Raw genomic sequence first — 23,422 nt, forward strand, 5'->3', positions numbered from 1 at the left:
ATACCGGGTGCGTGACATCAGCAGATCTCCTACAGGTTTTCTTTTTTCCTTAGAAACCAGAGCCTGAGGATTTCTTTCACATCCAGCAGGCTTCCACTGGCACTACAAAGGCTTCTTTGTACAGACGGAAACATCGCAAGAGCTCATTCTAAAGTCACTTCCTTTCCTGCGACTCTCATCAAGTGTCTCTTCCAGGATTTTAAAACTGGGACTATTTACACTTATATATAGTTCAATGGTAAATTTTAGCTTTATTATGTCTTTTTAGGATTTTTTTATTAACTCGAAATATGAGTAGAATAAAATAATTTACTCCAGTTCAACAAACAGCTATATGTATTATCCACAAAAAAGTGATCTCTAAATGTTACCATTACTCTAAGCTCTATTGTAGATATATCTATGTTAAATTTTGCAGTTTCTAATATATACAAATACATTTTCTTGATTATGAATGTATTTATCCTTACGATGACAGTAGGATGAAGAGTGTAAATTCAGACACATTCACGTTTCATAAGCCATATATAGTTTATTCAATACAAGTAAATAGAGATAACAATAGTGTAATTAATTTATGACATAAATAAACAGAAGTCCTCTGTCTCATAAAAAGGGATGGTCTTTGTGAAATCTGGTGTCACCCTTTGGAGTGGGAGTTGTCTGTGAGAGCCTCCTCCTAGCATCAGACACCTAAGCACGCACGCACGCGCGCACACACACACACACACACACACACACACACACACACACACACACACACACACACACACACACACAAATAATTGACATAAATACACACTCATGCTTATTAAACCCTTAAGTCTCTTATGTATTGATTAAAAGAAACACTCCAGAACACACAGGACGCACCTTGTGCAGAACTACAATGCAGCATATTTACACTCTGACACATGTGTCCTAAATTGTTTGCAGACAGAAGGTGTTTGGCAACTTTAATGAAGGCACTTGATCATTGTAACAAGCGGTTTAACCGAAACCGAACAAGTGTTCAAAATGAGTGCTATACCGCCCTCTAGTGACCATCACTTATCACTTCATCTAGGATGGTTTACGGTCACCATATGATAACCATAGACTCAACCCATGAATTTATTTTTTTGTGATGCATTAATCGATTAACTATTAATCGAAAAGGATCGATTTATAATATAAGAGTATAATTCTTACTGTCGCTGATGCAGCTCAGTATTCCTCAGTCCAGCTCCAGAGCGCTACCTTCAGGACACTAAGGTTGGAACAGGAAATCAGAAAGAAATTAAGTCAAAATAAGCAGAAATATTATTTTTAACCATATGGCTTTCATGGTTTGAAGGTCGATGTAAGAATAAGTAAAAACTAAATATAAATGCATATATATTACACTACAGTATTATTAAAAACATGTAGTCATAAAGCAATCAAAACACTTACTCTTGCAAAGACATTCCAAAGATGGCAAATTACATTTAACCAAAAAAAAAGAAAAGAAAAAAGAATGCATCCACCTTATTAACTTATGTTTCATATTGAGTTTTACTACATCCTGGTGCTTATTGGAGGCCATTAGTTCAGCTAAAGACTGGAAATAAGAGTTAGCCTGACTGTGTCCAGATTAAAACCTAAAGACATATAAGGAGGGAAACCTTATAGGCAACTTTATAATGAAACATGAGTAACAATTTAATAGCTTTACAGAAGAATAAGAGCTGGAAGGTTTTTTTAGAAGACGCAGACGTTTTGAATCTTTTGCCCCCATATCAATATTATTTTGATCACAGATAATAAATGAACCTCGTTGTTTCACCTTCGGACTGAGCGGATACCAGTTGGAGTACTGGAAAGCCTTGTCCTCGAACCTCCAGCCGTCCAGGGGGATGAGGACCTCACCGAGGAAGGATTTCCGTTTCAGGGTCCTTGAATGCCACACGGAGGCCTGGAGTCGTTTCCCAAGCAGCAGGTGGCGCTCTACGCGATACTGCGAAACAGACAAATGAAACTACAGAACACAAAGAGTTAACAATCCAAATAATTACATTTACCTTTAAAACCTCATTGAAAATGGGATCTGTGGTGTTTTTCTTTACGGCCGTCTTCAGTTTGCTGCTCTTCTCTGGAAGCACGCACAGTTTGACGTATCTGAGAAGAGACGTGCAAGATGCTGAGGTTGGTGTTGCACGGAGGCGAAGGCGTGCTGTAGAGGACACTAAGCTCACGGGTGACACTTCTTCTTCTTGGGGTCTCCATAGCTGAGATTTCTGCCGGCGCCCACCGTGACCTCCAGACAGGAATTCTTGGCGTTGTAGCTGAGGGAAAGTTCCAGCTCTCCCGTCACACTGACGCTCTCGAACACTCCGCAGTCTGTGCTGTTGCTGCTGTTGCTGCCCTGAGGGGGGTCCAACACAGACAGAAGGCCCCGTTTTACACTTGCAAAGGCAGAATGACTCCAGACTCCGAGACCAGAGCAGATTTTTAGTAGTATTTTAATCTTCCTACCCTCTTCCCTATTGAATAATCAGAACCAAAGGAGGTCTCTTCTTCTGCTCCAGTGGAAGACTCTTCCTGGTCACTGTCTTTTTTGAACAGGTTTGGTAAACTGGGACCATGGTAGAGCTGGACCATCAGTAGCAGACTGGTTAATTTCCCAGGTTACCCTCATTCAGGCATGTCTGTTCTATTGCTGCAGCTACTCACGTGGCCGGATTTGTTGATTTCGGTGTCAGACAGGCTCTTCTGTGTGCTGTACTGAAAGTGGGACCGTCTCCGGTTGCTGTTGACACTCAGCAGATCTCCTCTCACGTCGTTTTGTGAGGTGGAAATCTCTGTTTTGAGGAAGCGCAAAGCGGAAGGACTGAGCTCAGTTTAAAAGACTAATCTGTCTTCATCATCCTGCATCTGCAGTTTCTGCTTAAGCTGTTTGGACGGTGAGGCGCTGCTTCCTTTGCGGTTTGTGTGTGCGTGTATCTGTGTGTGTGATTGAAATCTAGCATCTAATCTCGTCAAGTTGCATAACTCCACACTCAAAAGCAAAACTTACTTTTAATTTGACTTGTGAAGGACACCATCAGATCCTCAACAGACTTGGTGAAAGGCTTTGAGTCTTTAAAATCCTGTGGAGCAGAACGTTCATTTGTCCCTCAGGTTGCACGTTCAACACCCCCATGTCATCAGTAACACTGGAAACATGTGCATGCCTTACCCCCAGTCTGCTCAGGAACTGCTGATCCATGTGAGGTGGAGGAGTAGGAGGTATGACTGATATGTGGCTGCTAAAAATGAGTGAGGGGAGAGTAAGATTTTCCAGTGTGCCTTTTTCAGAAGCATTTAAAATGGATAAGAGAACACTGAAGAGCACCTGTGGACGCTGTACGCCTGTAACAGCTTCTCTCCAGTGGTCTCGTATTTGTCTGAGGAAAAGACAAGAAATGTTACATCGCGCGCGCGAGTGCGTACACACACACACACACACACACATGGATTCACTGTGTAAATTCTGCTGGGATCCTCCATATTTTATCGCTCAGAATAGAACATCAATATTGCATTGAACCTTTAAAAAATATAGTCATTTAAACAAACCTGCGGTGACTGGAAATTTGTTTGCCCTCATCTCTATGAACCAGTCTCCTGATCTGAACTTCACTTCTCTGAAAGGAAAAACAAATGAAAACAACCGCTCATCTTTAATGTTTATTCAGTCTTTGGAAAAGCTTTGCTCCTTTACTGTCTCTCCACGTTTTCCCCAGCAAGTTGTACTTTTTGCACATTTAAAATGCACCAGTTGAAGATCACAGTCTTCACAGACTTCAAATTTGAAAAAGTTGTTTCATTTTCGACCACGAATAAACTAGTAGTAACATTTGTAGCCCTGTGGTAGCAGCAGAAAAGCTTGTTTGCAGGTTTATTGTGGCATTCACATCCTCCAAGACATTTAACTATCCGGTCATGTACCAAAAACAAAGTTCTCATGACATCATGAGCAATTATGAGGTTCAGGTGCTCGTGCACCAAGTTTGGATGGCGTGCTCAGTAACAGTAAGTCAAGAATGAGGTTAACCTGCAGGCGTGGCAGACCGTGCACCTCCAGTCCTCCGTTCCCACGCCCACGCGGCACTTGCTGCAGATCCTGTGGCTGCATCCGAGGCACACGGCACCCAAGTTCCAGAACTTTCCCAGTGGCCTCTGGCAGCGGGCACACGTCCGCTCGCCGTACTGGCGGGTGTAGCTCTTTGCGCCTCTCCTTCGCAGCTCCTGGAGTTCATGCTTCATCCTCCTGAGGACAGTGACAAGCAGTCTTTAAACTGAGCAGTGGAAAAGTTTGATAACCATTATATTTGTGGGTTCCTGCCCATAAAGCCTCACCTTATCCTGTTCTCCTCTATGGTGCGCAGCTGCTTGTCCCTTCTGAGAACCTCCAGGACTCTTTCTCGCTCCTGAGACTGAAGCAAACCTAAATCCATCTTCAGAAAACAGTCACTGGCGCTCATCTCTCTGGCTCTCTCTCTCTCTCTCTGCGTCTCTTAAAACCTCCCCCTACAGGTCCCTCCTCTTTGAGAAGACAAAGAGAGAGAGGGAGAGAGGGTTATTTTTAATCTGCGGCGTCCCCTCGTCTCCTGACGCTGATCTCTGTCCACGTCAGAGCTCCACGAGCGTTTGCAAAAAGCCCCTGTTTCAATATTGATGCAGGCACCAAGTCGACATGGTGGCACAGTCAGCGAGAACCTCCCCATACAGGATCTGAGGAGGAGTGAAACTCAGAGGCGCGGCTGATTCTCTGCTGCGCGTCCTCGTCCTCCCCTCCCTCATCCACTGCTCCTGGTCCCTCGGTGGCAGGAAGAGCAGTGGTGCTTCACTGATGCCACAACAAACTAAATGCCAAGCCTTGCATTATTGATGGCCCACGGTGTGCTGCACTTCCTTCTTTTTGTCTGCCGGTCAGTTCATCTGTCTTTCGCCCTGTGTCCTTGTGAGTTTTGCCCCTTTGAGCAACAATTTTGTGCACCCTTGCGTGGTTGTGGGGGCCCTATGTCCCATTTTTGCACGGGCGGACCTTAGTTTGGTTGCCGTACAGGCTGACTCAGGGTCAGTTGTCGATTCTACTCTGTAAGGTGTTATTTAAAGATCTCCTGGTTCGAAGGGTTCCAGGGAACCCGGCGTGACACGACCATTGGCACGTCAACAGACTCATTTGGCATTTCCCACGAAGAGCGCACTCATGATTCAGGTCAGTTCGGTAATGAGTGCGAGTTCCTATCTAAGAAGAAGGGGCGTGAGCCCACCGCAGCAGTGACAGTAAAGGACACTAGAGCGTAGATGCTGTCACCCAAATATGGAAGAGTAGACGAGGAAAGAAAAAACCCTGCTCACGTGGTGTCTTCCTGGAAGACCACTGTGATGCAGCCTGATCACCACATAGTGGAAGCTGTGCGACAGCAGCAACCAGGTTTCTGTTTCACTGAGCAGACGGGTTCTTTCAGGGGGTGTTGGCAAACTATGTTCAACACGGTGGGAGATCTGACTGGTCTGCCGAGGGATCAAATCGATTGGGATCAAAACTGGAATGTCAAAGGTCACCATTGAGGTGCGACCCACAATGTTGAGTCTACTGACGTGCCCCTTTTAACCCCCCCCCCCCCCACACACACACACAACACACACACACACACACAGAGGAGAGAAGACTGCAAAGATCTTACCATCAGGCCCGCTGTACTGGAGTGGTCAGCCAGAGGAAGTGGCAGAATTTATACACAGCACGAAAGATAAAAGAGCTCAGTTTCCTTCCTTTTGGGTTTCACACATGTTGTGCAATCTGAAGCACCCCCCCCCCCCCCACCCCCCAAAAAGCACCATCTACCATGCGAAAGTTCAGTTTTTCTGCCTGCAAAGCGTCTGAGAGCAGGTAAGTGCAGACGTGATGAGTCTGCAGTAGAAAAGAAAATCCAGCCCTGAAATGAAAATGGAAGGTGCTCATTTTTCTACAAATGGCTTGTTTGGCGTGGTGGCGCCAAATGGGAAATTCACAAAGGCTTGTGCAAGGGTGGGACGATGTGACCTAAAAAACCACAGGCCGAAACGCAACGAAGTTCGGATGAAAGGCTCAGAACCTCTTCCACTCCTCTATCTTTTATTTCGGTCATGATAACGTTTTAAGAAAACAGTGCAGCTGCTCAGCAGATGTGTCTTTGGTTCCAAAAAAATATTTGTATCAGCATGGGAAAAAACCCCAGACAGATCAGAGTCAGAACTTTATAAAATATTCCAAATTACAGATACAAAATCAAAGGAAAAATCTGGCTGGAAATGTGAGCACAGGGATGGTTTTCAGACCCACGCTGTAGGTCCTCTGTCCGTGTCTCTGTGGACGGAGTCTTGATGGACAGAATGGACATGGCTCCTTCTGGACGTTACGGATTCAGTCAGTGATTTTGTGCACTGTGTATAAAAGTCTTCAGCTCTAGCGTCTCCTCCACCGACAGCCTGTCGTGGTAGAAGCTCAGTCCAGTCAGGAGCTCGATGTCTCGCACTCGGGACACGTGGAGCTGCAGCCAGTCCTCCACCCACGTCAGGTCTGACCCCATCTGAGGAAAAAAGTGAAGGGATGTGATGCACGATCATGTTTTCCAGTGTGGGATGTGTCAGCTGGGTCCTGCAGAGGCAGCCAGAGGGGTCACTCACAGCGCAGCTCTCTGTGTGATCCTCTCTGTGAGGTAGGACGAAGGACCGGACCCGCAGGGGACCCACACAGTCGACGGGGCTGAAGGTCGGGTTCCTGCAGCTGGTCAGGATGATGAAGAAATGTGTGGGCGAGCCCAGGGCCCCGTTCCTGGACGGCAAAGGAACAAGATCAGAAACTGCAACCCTCACTGAGTTCTTCGATTTATTGAGCTGGCAGGAAAAAAAGCTGATCCGATTTTCAACTTGTTAATAAAGTTAGTGGCGCAGAGTGGGCTGCTGGACAGCACCGGACCACCAGGATATTTTTAAATACAATAAATTTAGCTTTCTACTGCTGATCTGCCTTTGCCCTTATGCAGCGTCCACCCTGTCATCCCCTCAAAGGGATAAAATGGTCAAAAAAGAAGAAAAAAAGGAGGAAATTCATTGTGTTTAAAAAAAAAAAGTTTAACGGCAACAGTTGACAAACGAACGTGAGCTTGCGGATTAACATGAAAACTTGAGAAGCTGATGGCGAAAAAGATTTCTTAAGGTGAACAGACGGGAAATGACACAATGCCGGTCAACTGGCAAACTGTAAACTCTGTCTTGCACCAACGCGCGCCCTACCCTGAGCTCGCTTCCAGGGGATCAACATTTCCGTCAAAGTCTTTATCGAATATGGGCCCGCTCATGACGTTCACGCCGTTCAGCTCTTGGGAATACTTTGGGAGGAGAACATCGTGTATATGATTCCAAACACCTGTGGGAAGATCACACAAAGCACAAAAAAAGCAAGAATGATAAATCCTACCTGGTAAGCATGATAACACAAATTCAGTCTTGGCCATTACCAGTTAAAGTCAATTGACTTTGACTTTTTTGTTGTTTTTTAAATTTATTTCCAAGTTTTATCTCAAACCTGGCCATTTCCCACAGCCCGCTCCTCGCTGTAATTCCACATATGTGCCACCAGGAGGCACTATCGGTGCATAATATAAAGTTTGCGGGGAATTTTCTCTCTGCGGGATCCCTCATCTCAGAGTTTCCATTCACAATATGGGTGGCCCCTGTAAAGTTCCAAAGCTATTTGTGTCCCTCCCATTGATTAAATCCTCTGGCAAAAAAACCCCAAAACACACACACACACACACACAACAAATGACCAAATGTTTGCGAACTACGCACATGCTGTATGCTGCTGCATGGGATCATAATTACATAATGACTAGCTTAAGTCAAAGGTCTACTTTAACTTGTGTGTCATTCTATCTGAATCACCTTTAATGCAGCCGGGCGACAGGCCAGTCTATAAATCAGACCCGTTTCATAACCAAGTTGAATTATTTTATATAAATTCCACCGCAGAAGTCGAACAAATTAAGTCTCCGTCTCACCTGTGAATGCAGGGAACATTGGTGCTACGTTGCTCGTGATCTTAGAGTCTGTGGGAGACCCCAGGACGCTCAGATCTAAACAGCGAAAGGGACAATTCAGCAACTCTAAAATCTTTGAAATAAGGGTACATATTCAAACATAGAATTCCTGTGATGGCGGTGTCACAATCAAGGAAACAACTACCAGTAGAATTGTTTTAAGTCCTTTACATTAGTAAGTTTCATGTTAAAAATGAAATTCATTTCTCTTCAGAGACACGTGAGTTAACAGGATGAGCGTGCGGGTGCATTTTTACATCTGAATGTGCCTCTAAAACATGTCATGTTGAATTCAACACCAAGCTGAGGACAGCATGTCCTCAAACACACACACACACACACACGGACACACACTCACTAGGGGGGTGCAGGAGGCCATAGGGCAGACACAGCTGGCCGGTGGCTGCTGGAACTCGCACGTCAGCACGAACACACTCCACTGACCCCGGGCTCAGGGGTTGGACTCTGGTCTGAGAGAAATGATCCGTGAGTAGCAACAGTGTGGGGAAAAAATGTCTATTATTATGAATTAACGAACAGACTAAGATAAACTGTAGACACAAAGATGCAGAGCCAAATGGAGGAACTTTTTTTTTTTTTAAATGTGAATGAGAATACCGCACTTGCAGCAATACACGACACACATGACATTTGCTAACACCTCCAAGCACAGCTAAACATGAGCAGGCTCAATGAAATGTTAACAGATGGATGTTCACTAGACATGAACATTCATGCAGATTTAAAATTTCAGCATGGTAACATTTTCCATACCGATATGTTCACATTTGGAACAGTTTATCTGAAAATCCCCTTTGAGATTGAGCTGAATTACTGAAAAAAACACCCATCGCTGGGCGCCTTGTTGAATCTGTAAAACTATTTTTACTTCAAAGGTTTAAATAAAGGCGCTGGTTAATTATTTAATTGCAAAATAGCCTGTACGTGCAGGAATAGAAATGTCAGCCTGCTCGGTTTGAACGGGAAAGACTCCTTATAAAGCTAACATCAATAGCGCTTCGATGCTCCATCATTGAGACAGCAAAGCACAACAGTGTGAACCCTCCCAGAGGAGGCGGCTCGCCCTGAGGTCATCGTTTACACTAAAGCCCAACTGCACCGCGAGAAAGACAAGTGTTTTAGTTGCTCAGAGAAGCTGTTTTAAATACCAAACACCCTCTCACACTCTCCCGTCAAACTAGAACCCCACATGAAACACGAGTGGCAGAACTCACAACCGGTTGGATGGTGTAAGACACCCAGAGGGGCATGAGGCGGTCGCGGCTGTAGCCGTTGAGGTAGTCGACGTGATGGAGGAGGCAGAAGGTGACCCCGGCCTGGAGGACTCCGGGGGTGCCGAAAGGTTGGTGGAGGCGACGGAGCTTCGCTTTAGTGCCTGGATGAAAAAGGTGAGAATGTTGATGCAAAAGGAAATGAGCACTAAAAGAAACAATAAGAAACCTACTGTCATTAATCTGCATCTGGCTGTTCAGGGCGGCCTCCTGAAAGGAAATCGCCACTGTTAGCTTGCGTGCGAGGCCGCCACCTTGCACCAGTGAGAATGTTCGGCGGCCCGGATCAACACGTACCATTTCCTGGGTTTGGAAACTGCAGGCACATGGTGGATGGGGGGCTGGGACGGAGGAGTTGGCCTCGCACTGGCTGTCATGTGAGAGCTGTGCCGGATGCACCGGTAAGTGGACGGGACGCCTCAAGAGGTGATTCAGACTGCCGTGCGAGCCATTGTTTGGAGCAGGACGGATCCCAAGGAGGTCTGGAGAGGAAATGGAGAGCATGGAGGTGATGTGGCTGTTGCTGCCTACATTTAATCCATCACATCGAGGAAGACAACTAATCAGCCTGTGTGTAATATGATTGTGTAAAGATTGTGAGGCAGAAGTTAGGTTCTTCTCCGTTGTGACGTCCAGATTGCCCAAGTGATTTTAGCTTTAAGCTACATTCAGGAGTCAGTTCACCTGGTCCTTCTTTTGAACTGCCAAAACTATGACAAATATCACCAAAAAGTGATCACTGTGATCATGTTCTCAACAAAAAGATCGAAATTACTGCCATCTAAACAAGCTGCCGATCACAGGTCGCAACACTACCGTCCTCACTGCCCTCTCAGGCTGCCGCCCCATAAAAGGCTGCAGTGGTGAGCTTTGATAACATCAAAGGTTGGAAATTGTACTCATTCAAAGCAGCTGATGAAAAGAAACATTTAAAAAAAATGAAAACCAAACACTTCTAGAGTGGTTTAAGATGCCATCACGAGTGAGCCCAGCACTGCTAATGCTAGTCATTTCAATTAAAATCACATTTTAACCATACTATTTGAATGCAGAGAGATTGTTTTGTACCAAAGTGTGTTCTCTGGTTGCCTGGCAACCTGTATCATATCCAGATTTCATATCCTTCTCTCATGGCAAACTCAGCATGTTTGTTGATGTCAATTTGCAATAGAGATATGAAGATATACTTACCACACATGAGGTTATATATTTCAATGTTTTCAAAGGGCTCCACGACTGTGTTGTACTTAAATCCTGGACCGTGACCAAGGAAGATCGCCTGCGGAAGAGTGACATTTGTTCTTTGATTCATTTGTGTTTGAGGACCATTTTAGCTGCAACGCCGGTATCAAAATCCACACAACCTGCACAAAGAGCTAAAATAAACTAACGCAGCAGAATGACCTCACATAACCTTGGAAAGGGGCCATCTGGGTGGGATTTAGACACATGTGCAGGGGAAAGAAGTGTGTGTGCCGGGAAGAGGAGTGTATGTGCCGGGAAGAGGAGTGTGTGTGCCGGGCCCTCGCGGCTCTTCTACTGCTGTGTGTGGGCAGGGAAAAAAGCAACTGGCCGGACTGTTTACTTTTCTTCCAACTCAACCTTGTAAGCCAATTATACTTATTTGAATTCCAGTGTAAACCACGTCTGGCAACAAAAACAGACGCATTATGATGACTGACTTGAACGTGGCAGACAGAAACAAACGCGATCGCAGCAAGTTCAAATGAAGGCTTTGGAGTAGCATTTAGAGCACCACGCAACACCCTGGTGGGACTTCCTGTGTCTTTCAAAGCAGTGAAATTACAACTGATACCTCCATCTCACAGGGGAGGGACTTGAGGATGCCAAAAATGAAAATCCATATACGGATGGATCCGTTCCGGCTGTAATTCAACAGCACTACAAACAGAACGGAACAACAGCGAGCCGCTCCCGTCGTTCTTCCAGATTATGATGCTAGATTAGGAAGATGTAACAGTGAGGAGCCCTCTGACCTGCATGTTGGTGAAGAGGTTATCAGAGCCGTGGAATCCCCCCGTGCAGTATTTGACTTCCTTGCGGTTGCTGTTGAGAGAGAGAAAGGAAAAGGCTTGTCCAGACAGGGAAAGTAAACACAGGGATGAGAGCAATGCGGCTCCATTAATCCTAAAGAATTCCAGGGTGGGCAAAGCTGAACTCTAAGTAACTTAAACGCTGAGTCATTTCAGCCGTATGGTTCCATGATTGCATGATTGCTACCATCCCTCGTCTCCCACATTTTGTCCAACATTCATCATAAATGATAGCGGCGCCGTTGCCCTGATACCTTAAAATCTGGCTCACACACGCTTATAAAGTGATTTTATACCATCAGATCACATCCGGCTGAGCAGAATTGAGTCAGTTTGTTATTTCTTTATGCTACGTGGTTTTAAATTGATCCTATAAACGCATATAATCACTTTTCCTGATATTGCTTTGGTTTTTCTTTATCTTCTCCACATTTAGGCTACACAGCATAACAAAATGGATAGGTGATCATTGTACAATAGCCGTTTATAGCACCCCCTGAAGAGAGACAGAAATTTACGCCACGTGACTCTGCCTCGCTGCGACCTGAACGGGCCGAAGAGACTCACAGCGCAGCCTGCCATCCACTCTTCATGTACAGGTGACCTCTCTCGATGCGGTTGTTGTAGGCGAAGTGCAGCCGTTTGGGGAGGTTTTCTTTCAGGTATGGTGTCATTACCTGATTAGCGGTCCTGCACTTCAGAATACACACAGCAGACGGGAGTCAGGGACAGAAGACTTGTTTCTCACGGAGCTGAACTGTGGGATCGTCCCTCATCCCCATTATGAGTACAAAATTATCCATTTGGAATAGTTGGCATACCGATAGGTTCTTCACCAGGCCCTCGTAGTTGACTGAGGGGGAAAAACAGAGGCCGGCGGTCAGAAATGAGACACACGCTCAATGATGCCGTGCACGGGAACTCACAGGAGAAGTAGTTCTCAGGGAGGCGGGTGGGTCTGATGCGAGCAGCCGGGCCCTGGATGAGGTTGAAGTCGTCCGTATTTTCCAGGTAGTTTGACACAAATACGGCCCTTTCACACGAGGCCTCCTCCATACCTGTGACACACAACAACAACATCAACCCGTTCTCTTTCCCATAAAGGATTCTCTTTTTGTGTGTGTGTGTGTGTGTGTGTGTGACAGCGAGCTCACCGTGATCCGACACAACGATCACGTTGACGCAGCGCAGCAGGCCTCTCTGGATCAGCCCGTCCATCAGAATTCCCAGAATTCCATCGACTTTTCTCAAAGCGCTGACCACCTGAAGGCACAGAAGTGGCCACTGACATCACTTCCTGTCAAACATGCTAAATAGACAACGCCGTCTTGTGGCAACAGATGCTGCTGCCACAGTTGATGAAGGGGTGTCTGAATTCAGCTGCTTTCCCAGGTTGAACTTTGACCCCACCAGGGTGCTGTGACACCTCTCTCCCTTAAACGAGGCAAAATCCCGCAGGATAAATATTAAGAGAATGTCTGACCTCGCTGCTCGTCGGGCCGTATCGATGACCGGATGCATCCGGTTCCTCCAGGTACAGGGTGTAAAAGTCAGGCCTGAAACAACAACAGCTGCCGTGATGACCAGGAACGCGGCAGATTCCCGTAGCTTTGAGGCGCCAGATTTACCTTTGATCTTCAGGTAAACTGAGCCAGTCGAACAGCGTCGCCACTCTGTCCTCGAAGGAAACGCTCCTGTGCACCACGAAGAAATGGACCGTGAGTGCGAGATCGCCACATCTGCTGCTTTTCTTTAACTTTAGAAGACGCGACCTAGAAACTAAACAGGATCCTGTGGGACTGAGCCTGTAACACGGAGCCGCTCTTACCTGTCATACTTCTTGTACAAGTTCGGAAAGGTGCCGTTGATGGCGACGTCTGACCCGGGCCAGAAGAAGGTCGCCGTCTTCAGTTTCTGACGAATGGCTGTGACCCAGATCTGAGAAGGTGACACGACCACTTCACACACGTTTCACTCGATTAAACGCCCTTTGAAAATCACCCCTACGTTCACTTAGAGCTTGAACTCCTTTCATTTTTTACTGAAGGATTAGAACTCTGGGTCAGGCTCAGATGTGGGGAAGATGCTGTAAACTCAATTCAAAGGGGTCGAAGGTCACATATGCTCCTAAAGCCATCAAGCTAAATGGAGTCAAGTTCAATGGAACCTCTCAGAGTCCAGAGATGGCTCAATATCTGATTGTCCCTTCGTGCAGCAGCGGTTCCATTATTTCGATCATTGGGAAAAGCTGCATTAAGAGTGATTTTTCCTCTCTGTTCCTGACAGAGCCGCTGACCCTGCATGCTCTATTTGAGAGGGCTTCCTATCGCAAGGAGAAGGGATGAGATTGATGAAGCACTATTGGTCATTAATCAGTGGTGAAAATCCATCTTTGTCAGGCCGGAGCGTGACAGAATAATTCCATGAAAATGCCTCAGATTTGCCACAGATTCGATCTCCCGACCGGGAAGCCCATCCTTCACTTACTGGCTCTCCTTGGTACCACTTTGAGTTAAACTTCTCTTCCGTCTTCAGGCTGAAGAAAGCGTTCCGGGACACATCGTACATCTTGTTGTCCACGATCCCGTGAGACTCGGGATACAGACCCTGCAGCAGTGGCAGATAACAACGCTCAATCAACGCCGGCTGCTTTTGGCTGCAGGGACGTCATGGGGTCATAAATACTGTAGTAACCACAGAAATGTCTGGGTGTGATTCCAGGAACTCCCTGCCAGCTCTGCGGCTGCTCTTTGAAAAAAATCTTAATAGTACTGTGGATTCCATGAAGGGAAAAACTCCAAATGATGATCTCAAACAGCAGCGCGGCACACTGAACAGTCCCACTGTAAAGTCGAGTCAGAGTTGGTGTATATCAGGAAACTAAAACACACCAAAAACAATTGGGGTACCTTGAACGCCCCACAGAAAGAGCTTCACCCCCGATCGGTTCAAATGTTCAGATTCACAGACTAATTAACCTTAAATGCTGCATCAATGTGAATGACTGAACAATTACAATATAAATGCCACAGAGGTCTGGTGGCAGTTGAGCTGCTCCACCACATGCAACTTCTGCTTTCTGGTCTGTTGCACACATGGATTCCATTTCCTCTGGCAGCATTTCAGCCGGGGGTGCTAGCATATTTTAACTTGGCTATTTTTGTTTGTTTGTTCAGGTTATATTATATATATTTCCATCGTTTCATGCGATTGGTGGAGGAGGAAATGTTCTTGTACTTGTAATAAAATCCTCCTTAACTTTTGTAGATCACAGATAAAGGCTACAACTCACAGTGACGATGGTGTAATGGTTGGGGAAGGTCTTTGTGGGATAGACAGGCCTCAGGTGTGCTGTTGTGGTTCCAGCCTTTCCTGCAACAGAGTGTTCGTCTGTCACTCCTCATGCGGTCCAAACACACCACCAGCTCAGGAATCAACTCTGCTGCTGACTTACGCAGCTTATTGATGACGGGAATGTGGCTACTGTGGTCTTTCAGGTATTCTGCCCGGAAACCGTCCAGAGACACCAGGATGAGGGGAGGCTTGGAAAAGCTGCAAAAAGTGGTAACAACAGGAAGAAAAACAGAAGACTAAATAAATATCTGGTACTAAGATGCTTCACTTTACGTAGGAGGGCTGTTAGGTTGTACATCTATATAAACTGTAGTTACGACATATTGAGTTCTTGATTCTTAGTTTTGTTGTTACACTTGGCTACAGTGTCAAACAGCTGAAGACAAACTGTCACGCTGCCCTCTAGCTGCCGGAGGTCTCAACTGTTGCCCATAAACTACAGGCCAACATGTTTTCAGAAAAGTTAGCATTTAAAAAACAAAAATATAGACATCTTTTGAGAACAAATCATCCGCAAGTGTAGTCTGGCCAAAGGAGTGATAAAAATAACTGACTGAGTAAGTGTAAGCATGTGTAATTGCCGACTTAAGGAATTTGAAAGGACACTTTCAAACTAAACACAACTTTATTTATAGTCATAACTTTTTCGTTCCACAGCGTTAAAGTCTGTCTGGTTACACCCTCAGCAGGAGAGAAAAGCAAACAAAAGCTTTTGACCGTGTACAACCACACAGGACGCATTCATCGCTGCAGTTAGCCTAGTTCTCATATAGATGGTGACTTTTTTCTTGGTCGGCCACCAACAATGACGAAAGACACAGATGAGAGGAGATGATGTAATAGAAGATAGACAGAACTTTCCACTGTAACGGCCTCATTTCTGACTTTACAGGTGTAAAAACAAAAACATCACGTTACCCCGATGGACACTGTGGCTGCTGAATTCCTTCATCGGTCTGCTGCAGCCAGAGTTCTCCTCCTGATGAAGAGATGAGCATTTTTTTCCTCTTAACATTCTCATTAATGTGATGTAAAACTCATTTCCAAATAAGGATGAAAAACACACGGTCTAATGGTGTCAAAGGGAAATGCAGCTTAGCTGATAAGTTAAGAGTGTTATTATCTGTGTTACTGCATCATTTATGCGATTCGCTGGGAAAATACATTAGTTGTTTCACACAAAGAAATGAATCACAGAATCTTGACCACTGGTCTGTGTTGTCATGGATACCAGAGCCATCTGTACACTAAGTCCTGGACAGATAGCAGATATTAACCTGGTGAATCCTTAGTTTGATCTGTGGGTCAAAGGCATAAAAAGGAAAAAGGAAATGAATTGTTATTAACCTACTTTCACCTTTTCTTCTCCAGGAACATTCATATATATTTTTCCTGTTCCAGTTATGAAATAAGACATCTGTGAACATCTGTGTTTGACTGTGAGAGATCCTGATCAGATAATTTGATAAATCAGAGTGTTTTCCGCACCGTGGGAGTATATGACATCCTACCTGTGATTGTCTACTGTCGGGTGTGTTTGGAAACTCATTCTAAAGGTCACTACTAAGGGCACAAGTTCTACATCCAGGAAGCTACATCACCACCTCACAGGTTTTTTCAAGGCCCAACTTGAACTAGTTCCACGTATATTTATGAAAATAAAGGACAGGACAGAGGAAGAGCATATTTATGAGACGCCCTTCCTCGCTGCCCCTCCAGGTCAGACACTGGGGTGCTCTGTCTCCAGGAAACAACAGTTTTGGGTTTAACTTTATCTTTATCTAACAGTATTTATTTTTTATTTCCATCTTTGTCCAAAGGCTGCACTTCCAATAGCAGCCTGGTGAAAAATGTGAAGTTTCCTGCAAAGTTGCATCAAAGTGAGAGAAAGTACATGTTTGCGAGTGAGTCATGAGGAGAAAATAGCCCATTTGGCTTTGGTATTAGCTTGCTATGAATTAAAGCGGAATGCCACAGTAGAGAAAAAGCCCCACCCATCCTGGCGGCAGTTGCCCGCAGTCCGAACCGCCGCCCCCAAAATGGACGAGGTGGGTTTCTGCACAAAGAGCGCAGCGACGCTGCTGCCCACGTCTTGGAGGGAGAGTTGGAAAACATGCCAGCCTCGGGTGAACATTCCCGTGTCACTCAAACGTGTGTTTGTGACGTGTTTTTGGAACGGTGGGCTAAAAAAGCCTCATCACTGGAGCCTGACAGAAATAAATCCCATGAACTGCTCATACGCTGGGGGTTAACGCTCCTCTGCCTGCTAACCCTAACCCTAACCCCAGCTGGTCGGTAACTCGAGCTCCTGCGGAGTTTCTTAAACGCTTCACAGGGGAGCTCTTGCACGACTCGGCAATTTCACTTAGTTGGTCCCAGGACACAGATTATTTGATTGTTCAGGAGTTCGCATTGTCATCATGCTGGAACGTCCCAACATGTAACCTGAGAGGACGGTTATTCCTGTCTGTCTGCGGTAAACAGAGAGACCCTTCACTGAGAGCACAAACATGGGACGAGAGTTACAAAATGTTTACTTTCCTGGACGATCACTACAGTTCTATTTGGCTGGACTCTATTAAAACTGGTTCTATTCGCATGAATTTGGGGCTGACGTGAGGGACACGATTCTTATTTAAGGATGACTGTTAATGTCAGTGACAATCATTTTGATAGGTTTAAACTGATATTTCATAGAAATGCACATTCTCTAATTGAGGAGGGTGGCAAAACCTTTAACGACTCCAAAACACTGACTCATATTTTCACCTCTTTCCTGTCTGATTACAGGCAAAACTCTGTGGCTAAGAGATTAGAGGGGTGGGGCTCACATTTCAACGCTTTTGTCCGCATGCACACGGAAGTCTTTGTTTACACTCACTTGATTCATCGTGGCTCTTGGTCACAGAAAACACCACAGCCAGGATGACCACCAGTAGCAACAGCAGCACCACCTGGAAGGCAGACGACAAATGTCAGGAGTGATGAGAACAGTTGGTGAGCCGCCTGCTGCTGACATCTGTAGGTAATCAGACTGAAACATAGGAACGTTTCTGCTAACAGCCCTTAAATCTACCGGACTCCAAACTGTACCAATCCTCATAAGCACAACTTCTGTGGCAACATTATCAGCCTTACGCTTCACCCAAAACCAGGCGCGGCGGGTCGATTCCTAAAAAGTTACACTGTGATGCTAGCGTGTCTTAATATGGACTCTTTTCTGACTTTTGCAATCCCAGAATGACATTTGTCCTTTATTCTGGATGTAATGAAAAGCTGCCGTGCCCGTCATTTTAAAATTCCCTGACCGCCATCTCCAACTGTCCCAACGCTGGTTTTGGTGCTCTATAATCAAAAAAGTCAAAGGGGGGGTGTAGGCAGAGCTCTGTCGGCTGCAGGCTTCTGCAGCCCCAACTTATCTGTATGTAATTAGAGGAGCATTTTGGAAAAGTAAGACTTTAGTTCAGGGAAGGGCTGTTTAACTCTTATCATTATCATCGCCAGGCATACGAAGGTAATCAAGCTCATTTCATCCATGTGGAGTCAGAAAGCTTTTAATTTATTCTAATTCACAGATGGGAACGCCTTGACAACAGCGAAAAGTGCCACATGGATGACGTGTCTGCCTGGCTGCACTTCTGAACAGCTGCGTTTGGAGGAGAGGAACAGAGACCCGGATGGAGCCCAGGCTGTCGAAAAACAGGCCAGATTCCTCAGCTCACCTGTAACTCCACTGTTGGCGCCATTGAAGAGTTTTGAAGTTGCCTTGAAGATTAATGACCAAAGTCTTTGTCATCTAAAATGTTGCAACAGCATTTACAGGCTCAAACAAACAGGAACACACTGCAGCCCAGTGTGCGCTTATTTCACAATGGCAAAAGGCTGAATGTGTGAGCTGTCAGGACACGACTGAGTTTAGTCAGTATGGAGTGGTCTGTCATTGGTAAATCCCATGTACTGTGTGCTCCCATGAATGAACTGTCCTCGTGTTCCTCGCTTTTCATTGTTTTCCTCACCCCCTCCTGCAGACTCTCTTGGCGCCTGTTTCTTTGCACTTGAGTGGCAACAGTTTGTTTTCCACGTTCACACCTACAGCACTGCCGGCCTGTAGGTGTGATAGTGGCCTCCTCTGTCCTTTAACACCACTGCTGTGATGATGCTGAGTCCAATTCACACACGTTTCTGCGCTGGGAACTGCTGGAAACAGAACTTTCTTTCTGCCTTGGTTTAACAATTTAAAAAAAAAATGTTTAAAACATTGGATCGCGTGAGCTCCTCGTGGTCCACGTCCAGCACTACCAGAACATATCTATAAATTACAATAATCCGATTTATTGCTTGCATCGTGGGGGGAAATACATCTTAGTTGGGGTAGCTACTTCTCATGTGGGCAAAAACTAGGCTCTTTTGGAATAGGCAGATAGGAATTATGGTCAAAACATACCCCTATAAGGATTTTCCAGTTACTCTTCTTGCCCGCTCCAGTGTTCCCTCTCTGACTCTCCACCTCTGGGGTCCCAAAAAGGGACGCAGCCTGTTCGGCGGATCGTTCCTCTCCTTTGGCTCCCTCCATGCTGACTGAGTCCCACTACGTCCCTGCAGAGGTTTCCAGGAGATAAAGTGCGAAAGGCGGACCGAGGAAAGTGACTGCGTGCAGGATATGACCCATCTGCTCCAGCGTAGCGCCGCCTCGTTTCTCCTCCGTCTGCGTCGCGGTGTTCGCCGTGCGACTGATGTCAGGAGGCGCCGAGCGGCCCTCCGGCACTAAATCTTGCGTTGGAGCTTCATTATTGAGGATAAACACATTCTAATTGATGTTTTTTTTTGTTATGATTTTCCAAATGGCTAAAACGTTGAAGTTCATCATAAAGTTGTGTTTACAACGGCCGAGAACTGCTGCCACCTTGTGGCCATGCTGTAACGATACATTGATAACATTTAATTATCAATTATATAGATTTATAAATATGCAAGCAGTGAGATATTAGGTATTTTAAATATTTTTATTTGTTTTTTTAAGGAACTAGCTCCCTAACGTTTCATCTTGATGGTGATAACTCTGAACGGGCTCTTGATATATTTATGTATGTTCTTTATTTTTGTCACAAACATCATTTTGGCATTTCTAAATACAAAACTTACAATTTTCAGCCAGTGGTCTTCTTTGAATAGAATAACCCTGGAATAAAATACCTACATATATATACACGTATATAACGTGGCACAAAAGTAACGTTTCTAATGCGCAACTGTATAAAACATCTCCTCAAGATGGGGCTGTTGTAGCATCTTTAAGGTACCAGAAGAGTTGTCCGCTACTTATCCATGTGGCTGATAATGTAAATCCTGATGCTCCTTATCTCTAAAAGCATAAACAGCAGCGTTCTTCACTTGTGTGTGGTCCAGTTTCCCTTCAGATGCAAATGTGTCCCGTGGTGTGATTATGGGAGTCGCATGTGGTCAGAACTGCTGACCCCTGCTCTCTCCACTCAAAAACAGCTTGGGGATAAATCTCTTATCAGTGTATAATTGCTGCGTAATACATTTTCCAGTCTGCTCACGCCCACGTTATGCCTTAAAATAGTTTTTATAAACAATATCACCCAGACTATCAAATGACCAAAGCCATCAGTGTGACAGATTTATGTCAGGTCTACTTTGATTTGATTCGCAAATTCAATTTACGGCAGAACACGGCCACTGTTTAGTCTATTCTTGGTCTTTGACTGCATAACCAAATCATGATGGAAGCATCAACTAAATATTGTAATATTCATATAAAGCTGTCACATTGTGTGATTAATAGGTAATCAAAAATTCATCCTTGACCTGTGTGAAACCCCCCCATCTCAACAGTGCAAAAATCTTACTGTTGAGTTTGAAAAGATTCACGAAATGTTTATTTCATTTCTCGTCAGCACCAAACGTGAAAGGTCCATGTGTGGGATATAGTACCACCTAGCGGTGGAAATACGAACTACACGAGATGAATTTGAAACCCTTCAGGGTTGCACACCAATACCATTTGGGCACCTACTTATATATTTATTATAACTCAGCACAGATGAGGACCTTGTTATGCAGTTTTAGATTATGGAAAAATTATGATTAGATTATGCTTCTTTTCTAAAGGGCTTATATACTGGTTGCAAAAAATTCTGAAGAACGCCTGTTTCTGTTTTTATGAAAGCTTGTATTCCCGAACTTCATTTTTAAGATTTACTACTTTCATTTTCACTTGTGCAGAAGGAGCACATTATGAACCTCATGAAGCATTCCAGAGACACACTTCCTGTGTCAACAAGACATGACATATCTTATTAGGTAAACCTTTCCGTCTGCACAAGGATGCCGCTCTAAAAGACGCTCAAGCTTTTAAGGTGCAGTCCAAAGCCCCAGGCAACACTTGAAGAGAAGGACTGTGTCGTGAACCCAAGCCTCATTAATAACACATGGAGGAAGAAGATCAGCAGGTTCGTCTCAAGAATTAATCAGTTGACAGTTAAAGCCACATCTTACCCCAGAGATTTTAATTCTATATGTACCTGAATATCATCCATAAATTATTAGGTCAGTCTGGCAAAGTCCCGAGGACATTAGTTGGAAGGTTTCAGTCATCTCAGATGAATCTGTCGCTTTCACATTGCTTCAGCACTGAGTTTATGCACATCTGCTGATGATATTCAGCTGCTTTTGATGGTCGGCAAAATATATAAAACATGAAGGGTTTTAAGCCACCTGAGTGGGTTTAACACACATTTATCAGTCTGTGTAACAACCTGCTTCTGTATTGTCTAATTCATGCAGTTTTTAGCTTTAGCTTATGATGTTGTGAATATTATAGGATGTTTTTCTGAAGATTTGGGATTTTTAATTATTATTATTTTTATTTTATTTTATCATTTTCCTTTGTTCTTATGGAAACCACAGACACAAAGGGATTTAATGTGCAGTGTGTGAATGTCCTGGTGCTCGACATTGACCTTTATTACCAAAGAGGGAGGGCACAGAACAAGAACTGTAGTGTGGTCACATTGGTTCACATATCTGTGCAGGAGTTCTGGCCACTGCCTGCAGCTGCACATATTTCCAGCCGAGGAATAAATCTCATCATGCGGCCCGCCACCCCGCTCAAACACACCTTGAAATGCTGCTTTTTCTCTCTGAGTGCAGTTTAAAGCTCTTGCTTTTTGAACCTCCTTCCATCCCATCAAGCGTCACTAAGTGCTGTCAGTGTCGCAGCAAAGCACAGAACTTTGGAGAGAAGTGGATTCAATTAACAGCAAATCCAACAAGTATGTTTCCCTCACACAGCCAGGAGTGTGTGGGTCGTTCAGAGAACTTCACGTCCAGGTCAAATCGACCAGGTGTTCATTGGACTGTGTGAAATACAAGACATCTTCTGTATCACGCTTTCCAGATCATTGAATATGATATTGTGCTGTCATCATAATGCTAAAAGCAGCTGAAACCTGAAATAAAAATGTGAAATAATATATATAGTTTACTTTATTGATGAATTAATAGTCATAATGAACTGGCTAATCCTTGTTAACCACTGCCGCCCTCAGTACATTTGATTTGGTTTTATTTACATAGCATCATTTACATTCAAGATGATCTCCAGGCAAGTTCCCCATATATGCTCTGTCAGTCATCAAGGAACGTGGTCGCAACTAGTGTTACGTAATAGCGCATCAGACACATGACTGCGTTTATTAATGCAGATGATGTTAATGCGGCACGGACAGAGATGAAAGCAGGGTTGGCAGGCTGGCATTTATATTTGAGATGTCTGGAAGAGTTAAAAGGCCGGCGCAGACACGATCTGGGGGAGAACTTGTGTGCAGAATAATCGCAGGCTGTACAGGTGGAGCTTTTCGAAGACTCTGGAGTAACCAGAGATTCAGTCATTTCAATGTAATATCATCATCAAACATCACCCCCCCCCCCCCCATTCCAGCCAGGGAACTAGCTTCATCACATGGTCAAACACCAGCAAAGCACGTTTCATGTCAATTGTGCAGACTTTACACAAATGAAGCTGCACGGTTGCACTAGGGTCAAAGCACCTCAATGAGGTCTTTTTGTGCAATCAATCATTATATCGCAGCCATATTTAGAGAAACTAGCCATGGTTTCAAATGAATGAAGACTCACATATCGAAGCAGGTTAAGGAGCAGGTGCACGGGTGTGTCGCACTGGTGCGACAGAGCTCCTGAGCCCATAACTGTAACTGAAGAGCTGTTTGGAATAATTGACAAATGGCAGCAGGAGCTGCAGCGGAGTCACGGGAGCGAAACAAACAAAGACAAAATGAAGGGATCTAATTGAATGTCAGCGGGGAGCTGCGGGCACGCCGAACCGCCGCACAACGAGATACTGGCAGCTGAGGGGACCCCCTCCCAGAATGCTCTGGGGTGTTGTTATGACTTTTGTCTCCGTGGTGTTGCCTTAATGATGTCCTCATATGATGGCATTATGTAATGTTATCTGTGCTGTCGTGAGGAGCGCAGCCCGTGTCAGCTGCACACATGCTGTCGGATAGAAGAGATGCTCTGCATTGATCCTAAGCTGGGAAATTGCAACTTTGGTCTGCCGGTGTCGCAGGCATCTCAGGCCTATCCT

The 23,422-nt window shown here is 45.0% G+C and overlaps 2 protein-coding genes across 4 annotated transcripts; both read right to left on the bottom strand.

Moving 5' to 3' along the window:
* Positions 1 to 512: 512 nt before the first annotated feature.
* sytl3 (synaptotagmin-like 3) lies at positions 513 to 5,831 on the bottom strand. Of its 2 annotated transcripts, XM_057016336.1 has the most exons (14): positions 5,697 to 5,831; positions 4,363 to 4,548; positions 4,058 to 4,273; positions 3,580 to 3,647; positions 3,356 to 3,407; positions 3,200 to 3,269; positions 3,038 to 3,110; positions 2,695 to 2,822; positions 2,497 to 2,613; positions 2,217 to 2,386; positions 2,043 to 2,139; positions 1,808 to 1,978; positions 1,192 to 1,249; positions 513 to 693 (listed from the first exon to the last, which is right to left on the bottom strand). In XM_057016336.1, the coding sequence occupies exons 2-13, from the start codon at positions 4,485 to 4,487 to the stop codon at positions 1,217 to 1,219; spliced, it is 1,320 nt and encodes a 439-aa protein (XP_056872316.1). In that variant the 5' UTR covers positions 4,488 to 4,548; positions 5,697 to 5,831; the 3' UTR covers positions 513 to 693; positions 1,192 to 1,216. The 2 variants fall into 2 exon arrangements, with proteins under 2 accessions (XP_056872316.1, XP_056872317.1); XM_057016337.1 differs by lacking the exon at positions 5,697 to 5,831 and having other exon boundaries at positions 4,363 to 5,579.
* Positions 5,832 to 6,110: 279 nt separating this feature from the next.
* enpp1 (ectonucleotide pyrophosphatase/phosphodiesterase 1) lies at positions 6,111 to 19,603 on the bottom strand. Of its 2 annotated transcripts, none has more exons than XM_057016333.1 (23): positions 19,238 to 19,603; positions 17,675 to 17,747; positions 15,712 to 15,772; positions 14,894 to 14,991; positions 14,732 to 14,811; positions 13,927 to 14,046; positions 13,268 to 13,377; positions 13,068 to 13,133; positions 12,923 to 12,995; positions 12,594 to 12,702; positions 12,366 to 12,497; positions 12,261 to 12,292; positions 12,007 to 12,134; positions 11,383 to 11,452; positions 10,577 to 10,664; positions 9,683 to 9,867; positions 9,559 to 9,595; positions 9,329 to 9,489; positions 8,452 to 8,563; positions 8,055 to 8,129; positions 7,288 to 7,420; positions 6,679 to 6,826; positions 6,111 to 6,581 (listed from the first exon to the last, which is right to left on the bottom strand). In XM_057016333.1, the coding sequence occupies exons 1-23, from the start codon at positions 19,364 to 19,366 to the stop codon at positions 6,420 to 6,422; spliced, it is 2,382 nt and encodes a 793-aa protein (XP_056872313.1). In that variant the 5' UTR covers positions 19,367 to 19,603; the 3' UTR covers positions 6,111 to 6,419. The 2 variants fall into 2 exon arrangements, with proteins under 2 accessions (XP_056872313.1, XP_056872314.1); XM_057016334.1 differs by lacking the exon at positions 19,238 to 19,603 and adding an exon at positions 18,516 to 19,224.
* Positions 19,604 to 23,422: the final 3,819 nt, after the last annotated feature.

Source organism: Takifugu flavidus, chromosome 19 (assembly GCF_003711565.1).
Source record: "Takifugu flavidus isolate HTHZ2018 chromosome 19, ASM371156v2, whole genome shotgun sequence".
In the NCBI taxonomy this organism is placed as follows: domain Eukaryota; kingdom Metazoa; phylum Chordata; class Actinopteri; order Tetraodontiformes; family Tetraodontidae; genus Takifugu; species Takifugu flavidus.